The sequence below is a fragment of the Gouania willdenowi genome, chromosome 22, assembly GCF_900634775.1.
Source record: "Gouania willdenowi chromosome 22, fGouWil2.1, whole genome shotgun sequence".
NCBI classification, from domain to species: domain Eukaryota; kingdom Metazoa; phylum Chordata; class Actinopteri; order Blenniiformes; family Gobiesocidae; genus Gouania; species Gouania willdenowi.
This window is the reverse complement of record NC_041065.1, coordinates 2,779,376-2,792,498: the sequence shown is the minus strand read 5'-3', so window position 1 is coordinate 2,792,498 and position 13,123 is coordinate 2,779,376. Positions and strand designations below refer to the sequence as shown.

Genomic DNA, 13,123 nt, shown 5'->3' with positions numbered 1-13,123 from the left:
AGCAAAAATATTGCAAGTTTGGTGTATTTGCAGAAAAAGGGTTAAAAAAAAGCAAAAAGGGCTCAAATTGTTAAAAAAAAAATTCATAGTTTCTTGAAGGCATCTGGCGACCCCTTCAGTGTCTCATGATCCCAAATGGGGAACTGACCCCAAGGTTGAGAACCCCTGAGAAAAGTAATACATAGGATTTGTTTCTGACATAAGGCTGTGCCATAAGACATACAGGTCATTAAAAAAACCAATGCTGGACAAAAGTATTGGGACAGTTATGAGCTGGCCAAAATTTCCCTTCAGATGTTTCATCAAATACAAGCACCAACAAAGGAGTCAACATAAGTCATAAACTAACTGTCCATTAACATTTTCTAATCCTAAAAAACACTTATGTCCAGACCTGAGAATACGGTCCGTACAGCGTTCACATTAGATAGTATGAAAAGATTGAGTGCGTGAGAAATACCCGGATGTATACTATATGGGGACATTTTATTTTAAGTGTGCACGTTGGACACACTAGTCATACTCAACCATCCCAAGATGCATTGTGAGCTAAAAATCAAATATCCCCTTTTCAATATAAAAGCATATCTCCTTGTCTTCCTTTAGTTTTTTAACTCTTTTGTAAATAGGGCTCTTGTTTTGAAGTTAACAGGAAGTTTAGTCAGTAGCACAATGGAGGGTCTCTGAAAATGTGTGAATGAAATTTGTCTACGTGAGTTTTATGGATCAAATGAGCACATGTTGATATTTAGGGGTCGCAATTTTTTGGGTGCCGATTTTAAATGCATTTTTTAATTTTAAATATTGATTATATATATATTTTTTTCATATATATTCAATATTCTTTGTGTATTTGCAATATTTCAGTGGTTACAATGTGTTACAATGGTTATTTGATGCACTTTATTTTATGATGACAGTGTGTAATGCCTGTAATATTTATGTATTCACAGACATTTTATTTTCATATGATCTGATCAGATCAGTGTTTAAACTGATACAATAGGATAAATTATATTTTTTTCTTACTTTTGTGCATTATCAGTAACTCAGGGTGATTTATCCTTAATGTTTTCACTTACAGTTGTTACAATGTCGTCATTATGTTGTCATGGTTACTTTGAGACTTCTACACAGTAGTTTCAGTGAATAGACACTTGTTGCACTGTAGTTTATGATGGCAGTGTGTAACACTATTTTCTTTTTTTCAGTGAAAATTTGCAAAAACACAAATAATAAATAGGATGTTTTAAAGCAAATAGTTTTGACTCAATTTGTCTCGATTTTTTATCTCTACGTTTAATTTTGATATTAACTGGGTAGAATATTGCAATAATATTGTATCATGACCCAAGTATCGTGATACATATCGTATTGCAGCATCCTTGCCGATACTCAGCCCTATTGATATTCTACTTGGTCACTTTCTCACTTCAAATGTTTTCAGAACTTTCAAAGGTGGAGAATCAACAGATATTTAGCCTTTTGAAGGAACCGTTAGTACACATAACAAATTAAGTTGAAAGGCCGTTCTTCTCTTTTTTTAAACTTATGATACATCAACGTATCATTTGATTAATAAATGCGTAGTTAAAGGAAAGGTTGATATATCTTAACCTTTATAAATAAATAGAAAATAACAGCTTTTAACTAACTCTCGTATCCGAAGCAGCACATATTAATGACGTCATGTGTATTTCCTGTTTTTTCAAAATACAATGTCACGCCATGTTTTACGTCCTGATGCCGTTGAGTCGAATTACTTTTATTTTGAAGCTTGAGGCCGTGTCATTTGATAGCGTTTGGTCTGACCAATGACAGAGGTTCCAAATATCTGATACTTCACTCTGAGACCTGAGGATACCCTAACATGTACACCATATATGATGGGTTCTTTTAAACAGCCTTGACTGCACAAATGCGCAAAAGTAGTTGAATCTGAATGGTTTCAATACAAACAAATATGAAAAAGCTGCTTTCATGTAAAAAAGATGCGGTTTAATGTTTAACTGTTTTAATGTTTGCTCTGCGTTATCCAAGGACTTTGGCTTCAAATAGTTCAACATTAATCATTGATTTGTTTTTTTTTCTTCTCTTCAGTCAGTGACAGCTGCTTCAGGAACTTGGCTGAGGACAGGAGTGGCGTGAACCTCAAAGATCTGGTCCACGACCCCTCACTGTGAGTCTGCGCACACACAATAGTGTGTACGTGAACACACTCGTGACACACACAAACTGTCCTTTTGTCTCCTCTGGCAGACTGGGAGGAGTCATATCAGCCTACAAAATAGTTCCAGATGAGATCGATGAAATCAAGGTTGGTAAAAGAACCATGTTAAAGTGCTCCAGTCGTCTGATCAACACACAACACGTGGTCTGAGCAAGCCATGGCATTTTACACTTTATCATGGCAGAAACGATGAGGAAAAAGAGAGCGAACTCGAGCTTCTTCTTATTAGAGCTGCAACTAACGATTATTTTCATAACTGATTAATCGGTCAATAAATTCAGTTTATCAGATTTTTTTTTATACACACATATAAAGCACATTTAAACCCTGCTTAAGCTGATTAAACTGAAATAAGTGTCTCTCGTGCACAAACACTCGCGCACGCAAGTCACACACTAACACTGGTGCGTGCACACCCAGAAACGCATGTGCATGCACACAATAACACTCCTGCACGCGCACACAAACACTGCGCGCACACAAACACTCGTGGTGCACACACAAAAACACCCGTGGTGCGTGCACACACAAAATCACCCGTGGTGCGTGCACACACAAAAACACCCGTGGTGCGTGCACACACAAAAACACCCGTGGTGCGTGCACACACAAAAACACCTGTGGTGCGTGCACACAAAAACACCCGTGGTGCGTGCACACACAAAAACACCCGTGGTGCGTGCACACACAAAAACACCCGTGGTGCATGCACATACAAAAACACTCGTGGTGCGTGCACACACAAACACTAGTGGCGCACACACAAACACTCGTGGCGCACACACAAAAACACTCGTGGCGCACACAAAAACACTCGTGGCGCGTGCAGACAAAAACACTCGTGGCGCGTGCACACACAAACACTCGTGGCGCACACACAAACACTCGTGGCGCACACACAAAAACACGTGGCGCGCACACACAAAAATACATGGCGCACACACAAAAACACGTGGCGCACACACAAAAACACTCGTTGGCACACACACAAAAACACTCGTTGGCGCACACACAAAAACACTCGTGGCGCGTGCAGACAAAAACACTCGTGGCACGTGCACACAAAAACACTCGTGGCGCGTGCACACACAAACACTCGTGGCGCGTGCACACACAAACACTCGTGGTGCGTGCACACACAAACGTGCACGCACAAACACTCGTGTTTGCAGCCTTACTTCTTATATATTTGGTGTTCACATGTAGTGGCTTCACTAATAAATGAAAAGCAAGTTAGTGATGGCAGTCGTCACTGCTGTAAATAGTGCGAGTGCCAATGAGCGCAATGCGTCGCAAGTGAAGAATAAATGTGTGATCTAAACATAGAGGCTAAGAGTAGAATGTCTGCTACAGGTGGGGGCTGGGGCACACCTGAGCCCCCACTAACTAGCGCAATAAAAACTGGTAATGCACAAAGCACTCAAATATCACTAAAAAGTTTTGACGCTTTCATAAGGAGGTTTTTCAGACGTTTAGATATGGAAATGTGTTGCTAAAGCGCCATGGAAACGCTTTTAACGCAAATACACGTCACAGAATGTGACGCACCTGGTGACGTGACCACTTCTCTCTAAGTAAACATGACGCGGTACGTGTAAACAGAAAAGGAGACCCAGACATTTTTTAGCATTATACTTAAAATTATTACTGCCCCATTAGACGTGAAACAACAAAGAGTGTTTACGGAGGTTCTGACTGTCCGTCTTCCTGCGTCAAAGTCTAGCGAGATGGGATCGGAAGTTATGAGACTCCAGCCCCAAACAACGTTAAATGGAAACGCGTTCAAAGCACAATTACGCTTTGTCGAAATTTCGAAATATCGCTTTTATTTTGAGAAAATCTGAAATTGAAACCCAGCTAGCGACACAGAAATGACTTCTAGGTGTGGGACGAAATCAACAGTTTACGCTAAACCAGTGGTTTCCAAACTTTCCACAGTCCCATACCCCTTCAGACATTTAACATGAAGCTATGTACCTCCTACTTCTGCACAGTTAAAAAACATAAAGATGTAATGTCATATATAATGTAGCCCTACAGTGAATTGCACCTATCCTGTTGAGGAATAATATATAATCAAAAAGAATAATAATTAAACACTCCATGTAGTGTTATCTTTTCATGACAACAATGCATGTTTTGTTATTGCAATTAAATAAATGAATTTATTTTATTGCATAATTGTGACCAGCCTTCCTTTACAGTCTTTTTTAATTTATTGAACATAGAGTATACCAGTAATACAACATATTGATCACCCTGAAACTGTGGAATATAACTCACTCTAACTTTAATGAGAAGTCTGAGGTTGAGAGGATGAACAGAACTCTGTAATGTTTGGATGATTTGAAAGAGTCTGGACACGTTTACATGGGAGCTTTAATTCCCCTTTAATTCAGAATAAAAGTTAATCTCTCTATAAACTGACCTTGTATACACTTAATTTCAAATGCAAATGTAATTCCAAATGAAACTTAAATCCGAAATAGGTGGCTCGTTCATTCCGAATTAAATAATTCCTCTATCAATCTTGTAAACACTTATTCCGGTGGTGCATGCTCGGCCAGTTGCTATGACGCAATGTGCGACATAATCCAAGATGGCCGCCCAGACTCTAGCTGAGACTAATCATTTAATAAAAGCTTTAAAAGACATAAACATGCGAACATTCACACGGACACCGACTTATTAAACACACATGGACATCGGTAAACAGAACAGGCTTCATTGGGGCATGAAGCACCATGTGGTTTTCTATGTTGTCGCAGAGAAGAAATGGTTTGTTGTATGTCACTTTAGCCTCCGGTCCAGTTATGACCCCTCCCAACCCCCAGACCTGAAGCGGAATTGAATAAAGCCAAATAAATGTGTTTTTCATGTAAACCTTAGTTCGGAATTACTTATTCCATGTAAACACGAAGCAGAACACAACAGAATTAAAAAACATCATGTAACCGTGGCCTCTGAGCCTTTAATCATTCTCTACGCAAAGTCTTTTTCTGTATTTTGTTTTTATCTTTGTCAAAGCTTAAAATCCACTTTCACAGAAGTATGTGGCGGCAGAGGGCATCAAGCATGTAAGGCAAAGTAATGTACCGTAATTTCTGGTGTATAGGACGCTATTTTTTCCCTTTTAAAGTTGAGGGTGTGGCCGATGTGGCGGTACGCTCTATGTGTGGATTTTTCAGTCAGTCACACACGTGTCCAGCGAAAGCGTATGTCAGGAGGCAGAATATTACTGACGGTCCCCCCTACAGTGGAATAAATGAACTGTAACGGTGAACTTTCAAAAATCAGCTTTGGATAATGTAGGAAAAGTGATGCTCTCACAGCTTCAATAACTCAGGACGGAGGCGTCATGGGTCGTGTGCAGCACGGCAACCGATCATGGAGGGAAGTTTCATGGGAGCCAGTGACAGCAGAAGTCAAACATCTGTTGAATATTTGTTTTTATTTGTATTTGGCAATTTTCAATTGCCAAATACTAATGTTCTCGTTGGACTTATAATTTTTCTTCCGCAACTCCATCATTATAGAACTCCTCCTAGGCTATTAATGCAGCACTAATGACATGTATGTCATCTCATAGGGCCAACGTTTGGACATTGACTTTTGCTCCTGCTGTTGAAAAGACGCTCACCTGGGACCGATGTAGCACAAATGGAAAGATAAGCTTTATTCGCTTCACTATATCATGATACCACTTGTACGATCAACGATATATCTTGTATTCATACCAGGAATTTGCTGAAGGGCAGGGGGGGCATTGCCCCCCCAGTGATCAAAAATTTTCATTGAAGTTTTCCCAAATTAATTTGAAAAAATGCAATTTTTAATATAATGTACATCATATACAAATATGTTAAGTGCCTAAAACACAGTGACTAGGAAATAGAAAAAAACAGCGAAAATAAAATTAAAAGGTTCACAAAATTAAATCAAGTAAAAAAGTTTTAAAGCACCGCACCAGCTGATGACATGTGACCCTCCTGCTTTCCGTTGCAGTTTAGAGCTTTGTTTACAACATGGCGGACACCGCAAGTGCTCCGTAGACCCACTAGTCTGTTGTTTGTAGTGATGCACCGAGAAAACAAGCGACTGGAACAGATCTAGAGAACGAACAAACTCTGCGATCAGTGCGCGCTTGTCTGGATATAAAGCAGTGGATTGAGTGGTGCTGATCCAATCTACTCCCCCCTCCCCGACAAAATCGGCATCCCCTGGCCGCCACGGCAGTGCGCATGTATTCAGCGAAGGCGGAGTAACGTTGTCAGAAACTAATGCCATAATCTACATTGTTGAACTTTTAAATCCTTTTAATTCATATGGATCCATTTATTCTATCCTACCTATTGTCTAACCTTGTGATTTACAAGTTCCAGCAAGTCTATCCCTTCATGTTAAAGTGTATCTCCCATACTAAAGCACATGTATGTGTTGTATGATATATCATGTAGAACATAATAAATAATAACACTGCTTAATTTGAGCAACTTTACTCTCTCCTTTAAGTTACAGTGGGTGCTGAACATTTCAAGCTGCATTTTGGATTTATTTTGGCAGGTCCATAATACACCTCTCAAAATGATTATGTTTTTATTATTTTATTCATAAATTTTTTTGCCTATGCTTATATTATGCAACAAGGTATCGCGATATTAAAGCGTTACTTTGACCAATTCTTAGAAATAACCTCCATCCTTGGCATGGGCAGCGTGTGTGAAGCAGTGTAGACACAGATTTGTCAGAGACGACAGTTTTCTCTGTCTTTTAAATGTGTAAAATAAAGTTTTGTAAAAAGTCAGCTCAAAACGGCCGAGTTGGATTTCGCCCACATTGGCAGGTGACGTCACCTAACACGTCTCCTAGAATTTGAGCTCCTCCCTCTCTTGGAATCACCTACTACTCTTAAACATGTTCATAAATGATTCCTTACCTCTTTAGCACCGAAAGAATATCTGTAACATTACGTGAACATCTGCAAAAGTCAGGTTTTTCTATTACCTCTGTCTGCTAGTGCATAGCATCTCTTCTTCACTGCCAGAATAGCTGCATGCCAACTGACCACTGGGTTACCAGCGCGCTCTGCTGGTCCAAACAAATATTTGATGTAAATATAGTACAATCCTTTATTAATTACATTCAGGATTTATTTTTAGTTAAATTGCATTGATTTGAATAGTTTATCAAGGGATTCTTTTGACAATGAAAAATAAAAGGAAAATAGTACAGTATTTTCTAGTTTTTTCCCGAAAAAAATAAAGGAATATTTTTCAGTCATCATTTGTCTACAGTTCCATTTGTAAAATAAACAGTGAGAGAATCGTATCGTGAACCCAGTATCGTGAATCGAATCGTATCGGGAGTTGAGTGAATCGTTACATCCCTAGTTAGCACTCCATGCTAATGCTACACCAGTCTATGCAGCAAGACCAGGTGTAGTGTAAGGAGGAAACAATGAGGATGTTTATGGATTCGTGGCTCACAGCGCTAACAACGGACTCGTTGTGGAATTGGACAGCTTCCAACTTTTATGCGGTGACGGACGACAGAGAGAGTCTGGCTGTGTTTGTGTGCTGAAAGGCGGAGCAGCTGCTGTGCTCCTGCAGCACTGCGCACACACTTTTCAGACTCAAAATCACTGCACGTTGTTTGATTTTAACTCACTAATCCGAAGGCTGAATGTTGCTTTTTTTGCAATATTCGGCGGAATATATTCGGCCACCGAATATTCGGTGCATCCTTTTAAATATTTAATAAAAGACTTGTGAAAGGCAGTGGATTTAGTGTATGTGTCCTCACTTTCTGTCCCAGCACCAGTAAAGGCAGAGAGACGCCATCAGTGACCTGTGATATGCTAATTATTGTGTGTGTGTGTGTGTGTGTGTGCGTGTGCACAGGACACTCTTTTGGAGTGGTGTGATGAACAGCAGCTGAATCTCATCCTCACCACTGGAGGCACTGGATTTGCACCACGAGATGTTACACCTGAGGTACATAAAAGCATGAAAGCAAAGGTTACATATTGTACTGACTAACTTACATAGTTGACCTGTATTTAGTGTGGATTACATCATGTGTAAGAGTACATTTTTATACTTTCAAAGTCATTTATTGTAATTTAGATATACAATTTCCCCAATTCTAAAGACTATTACAAGCTTCATATCAGTCAACTTCAGACTGATACAACTAATAATCAATATTAAAACTAGCCAATTAACTTATATCAGTGAATATATTCTCTCAAAAATGTAAAAAAGTAGAAACAAGCAAGGCTTTGTGTGTTTTTAGTGTCATGTTGTGTACTTTTGTTGTCATTGTCTGTGTTTTTGGAGCAGTTTTATTTGTCTGGAGTCATTCTTTGTATTTTTAGTGTACTTACTTTTGTGTGGTTTTGTTGTCGTTATGTGTGTTTTTAGATTGATTGAGGGATTTATTGTGTGTTTTTGGAGTCACTTTGGGACATTATTTCATTATGTACTTTTTCATGCACATGAGGACAAATAAAAAGCCTTAAATTATTTATTGTATTTTTTGTCTGTGCAAAACAAAATAATTATTTCAATCAGTAATTTTTATATGTATTTATTATTATTGCTAGACATTTCAGGTGACCCCGTTTTATTTCCAGGCGACTCCAGCGTTGAAAAACATTATATGAAAAACATTATATGATATTAGGCTGCATTTAATGTAAAATTAATGTTCCCTTATAGAAAATAAAATGCTCATGAATGATTGAAACCTGGCATTTTCAAAACTTTAAATCTGTCAAAGCAGCCGTTTCCCTCAGTTAATGTAGAGATTGTGTATTTGTGCATGGAGCGTCTCCACTTACATATTTCTATTTTATTGTCTTTCCCTAATCAGACTCACTACAGGCTATTAAACTTCCTTAAATCTATGAAGGTAGATATGTTGCAAAATGTGATGTGAGAGCTTGTTGAATGTGTCCACACATACATCTGAAATAAATTTCATGTCACAAATGTTGGGAAAAAATGTATAGACTGATATATACACATAAAATTACAGCTGCAAACTTGTAATCCAACATTTATTCACATGTTTTTTAATTACTTGCTTAAATGATTGTTTACAACCACAACTCTCCTGTTACAACTTCTCCAATCTAATGTATTTTACAGAATCTTTCTTTATTTTTATGAGACAGTTCACATAGATGTTCATTGTTTTATTGCTTCGTCACATTATACAGATTGTAGATTTTGTAAAATACGTTAAACGCTTGGCCACTGCATCAACTGTCAGCTCTAGATCCTCATCTCCACATAGCGTTAACCTAAATATAAACAAGGAGAATCACTCTATTTTTGTTCATAAATGACTCTTAAATCTGTGGAGGCAAATTTCAACATCCTGCCTTTACAGTGAAGAAAAATGACTTTGTTACGTTCATATCACTGGCTGCTGTGCTAAAAAGACACGCCCACTGTCTCCAAATCCTCACTTCTGATTGGTCAAACTATGAGCATGAATCAGTTTTGCTACAGACGTCTCGCAAAATGTGTTGCAAAACTCAAGCAGCGCAGATTCACACGAGAAAAGTAGTTTGTGTTTCTGTAGCGGTAGATATGAGAAGCTATAACTGGAGATTTGTGGTTGTAAACGATCATTTACACAAGTAATTAAAAAACGTGAATAAATGTTGGATTACACGTTTGCAGCTGTAATTTTATGTGTAAATATCAGTCTCTTTTATACACAAGCTCACATCACATTCGATAAGCGCTGACATTTTGCAACGTATCTACCTTCATATAAATCTTACCAAATATGATTTTCATACACAGCAGAAATGCACTGAAACAAACACACTGAGAACACGATATCTCCGTTTCAGAAGGTAAAGTCCATCGTATTGCTCATATTTTGCGTGAGAATTGACATTTCCGTCTCTCTGACCTGACCATGCGTTGATGAAACATTCTGTGTTCTTGTGTGATTATATCTCTAAACATCCATGTGAGGCTATATTTATATTTAGTGTTGTATTGCAATTTATGCTTAATTGATTTTTTAAAATTAAATTAATATTACTATAATAGTAATATGTAATATAATCATAAATATTGTTATAGGACTGCTGTACAGTTTGTTATTTTAAAGTATACATGTATTGTTTTGTTTTTAATCATTTGGACTCTCTAATATTAGTGGGTTATGCATGCATAAAAGAAAAGAAAACAAGTAAAACCACATGGAGGAGGAATAAAGAGCTAAACTATTTACTACTAACTATTGTGTAAATATTAACACAAATACATTTAAAATGTGATTCTTTTTGGTCTTGAGCAATGATTAACTTTAATATACACCTCATAAAAAACAAATAGAAATGTACACTGCACTCTAGGAATGGGGAATACAACAAGAAGCCTTGAAAAAGTGTCCCAGTGTGTTTCTGTGACCAATGTTTAACACTATTTACTACGAGTGCACACCAGGTTTAGGGTCAATTACATCTTTCAGTTACAATTACATTTTCAAATACCCTTGTTCAATTGCAGTGACCAGCATGATTTCCAATTACAATTAAATTACAATATTTTTTTTATCCTGAAGAAGGACAATTGCAATTATGTTCTCAATTACTAAAGTTCAATTACAATTAATCACAATTATTGAGTCTGAAATAAATAACCAAATAAAAGTTAACCTTCCTCTTGTGTTAGCTTTTTGTTAGCATCTCTAATGCTAACGGGTCCTAAATCAGCTGTAAAATACACTAAAAACAAATATGTATCATCTATTTTCTAATCTATTGATTACCTTCTTAGGCTTCCTAATCAATGAAAATCTAGATTTTAATATTTTTGGTGTGGTGGTGTAAAATGTGTGAAAGCTTGATATGAAACATATTTTAAAAATTATTAACTACATATGTGTAGAATTATAACATGTAATTATAATTGACAATTTTTGCAGAATTTTCATGGCAATTACATTACAAAGTCAATTATCTAAACTCAATTCCAATGTAATTATGATTACCGCAGCAACAGATTATTTTAATTACAATAATAATTATGCCGTAATTGTAATTATCAATTACGTAATTACAATTATAGTTGACACCTACCCTTGCGCTCACACGGTAGAAACTAGATTGAAGCTACCCCAGCCACCACTCTGGCTCCACCCCTCTGGCTCCGCCCCTCTGGCTCCGCCCCTGCTGAGCTCCGTGTCGTTGTGTTGTAGGCCACCAGAGAGGTGATTGAGCGCGAGGCACCAGGAATGGCCCTGGCCATGCTGATGGGCTCCCTCAACGTGACGCCACTGGGCATGCTCTCCAGGTGAACACGCTGCTCACTGACCCCGCCCACACTGTTGTAACCACACCTCTAACCTCTCACACCACCTTGGTTTCAGGCCAGTGTGTGGCATTCGTGGGAAAACTCTAATCATCAACCTTCCAGGAAGCAAGAAGGGTTCCCAGGTGACATATTTTCATCCAACTTTGTCCTCTTTGAAATATTATAAATGTTTTCATGTCGAGGGCCAAAGGGGGGGCACACAAAAACAAAAATCCAATGTTTAAATTAGTGAAAGTTTGTCATATCAATGATCATATCAATATTTTTATTAAGAGTATTAATACCAAATTGCATTCCAAACTAACGAGAACTAACGGAGGAGTAATCATTTGCAAAATGGAGCCCCCGTGACACGTATAGGGTAATGGGCCCCATTTATATATTGGTATGTTCAAATATTACTGTATGTTGTTGTGGTTCTTAGAACAAATGGAGATGATGTGAAAAATAGCAGAATACTGGATCTTTAAACCTTCATCTCCTTTATTTCCTACAGGAGTGTTTCCAGTTCATCCTTCCCGCTCTGCCTCACGCCATCGACCTGCTGCGTGAGGCCTCCGTCAGGGTGAAGTCCACGCACTCCGCCCTGGAGCAACTTCCCTCGCCGTCCAGCCTGCTGTCTCACACCTACGCCAACACGCACTCCAACATGCACACCATGGAGCGCGGCACCCAGTGCGAGGAAGAGGACGACGAAGAGGAGGACAGAAGGCGAGCCGGGCGACACACGCATAACCACCATCACCACCACCACCATCAGCACGGCTCTTCCCACATCACCGCAGCTGCCATCGCTGCCAAGGTAACTGTTGGAAACGCCACATATGCAACTTTAATCACCACTGTGGGGAAAATGGGTCACCGCCGCATGACTATACTGTACTTCTCACACATGGTAGACTGCAGAGTTATTTAAACGTGATCAATAAAACATTGCAGAGTAAATATTAAAATGGAAATCACAGTCTTCATTTGCTCTGAGGCTGATTTAATGATGTGATTACAGCTGTCTCCAAACAAAATGTAGATATAATTAGTGCTGTCAAGAGATTTAAAAAAATGTGCGAATAATTAATCATGCCCTGTAATTAATTAGAAATGTTCTCAACTTTATGTATTTTTATTTAAATCACATTATTGTGGCAGATCAAAAGATTGATATATATCAAAAGTGTCTTTGTAAAGTCATATTGTTTTAACAGACTTGAATAGATTCAGGCGTAGACATTTATATTCCTCTGTATTAGAGACTAGTTCCAAGGGCTGCTGACACCTTTAGTTTAGACCATCAGGGGAAATATTAATGTGTACTTTTATCAGTCTCCAAATAATAGAAAACACAAAGTAAATAAAACATCAGGTCCGAATGTGGTGACATAAGTCAGCACATCAAAAACCATCAAAACATCAAAAACAATGAAAACACAGATAATATTTATCCACTGAATTTATTCATTTGTCAGTCATGAATTTATTTATTTATTTTGGCTCTGAACCCTGTCATCTTGTCCAGTTTTGGCAACACGGCGTGCCCCCAGCATGTAGCAGCTAG

At 38.2% G+C, this 13,123-nt stretch overlaps 1 protein-coding gene across 4 annotated transcripts in view; it reads left to right on the top strand.

Moving 5' to 3' along the window:
* Positions 1–13,123, top strand: part of LOC114456763 (gephyrin-like) — a 52,958-nt gene that overhangs the window by 6,579 nt on the left and 33,256 nt on the right. For all 4 annotated transcript variants that reach the window (XM_028438735.1, XM_028438734.1, XM_028438733.1 and 1 more), the window contains exons 2-7: positions 2,101–2,179; positions 2,260–2,317; positions 8,131–8,223; positions 11,456–11,550; positions 11,627–11,693; positions 12,068–12,373. In XM_028438735.1, the coding sequence (XP_028294536.1) occupies positions 2,101–2,179; positions 2,260–2,317; positions 8,131–8,223; positions 11,456–11,550; positions 11,627–11,693; positions 12,068–12,373 (698 nt within the window). The remainder of the gene's footprint in view (positions 1–2,100; positions 2,180–2,259; positions 2,318–8,130; positions 8,224–11,455; positions 11,551–11,626; positions 11,694–12,067; positions 12,374–13,123) is intronic.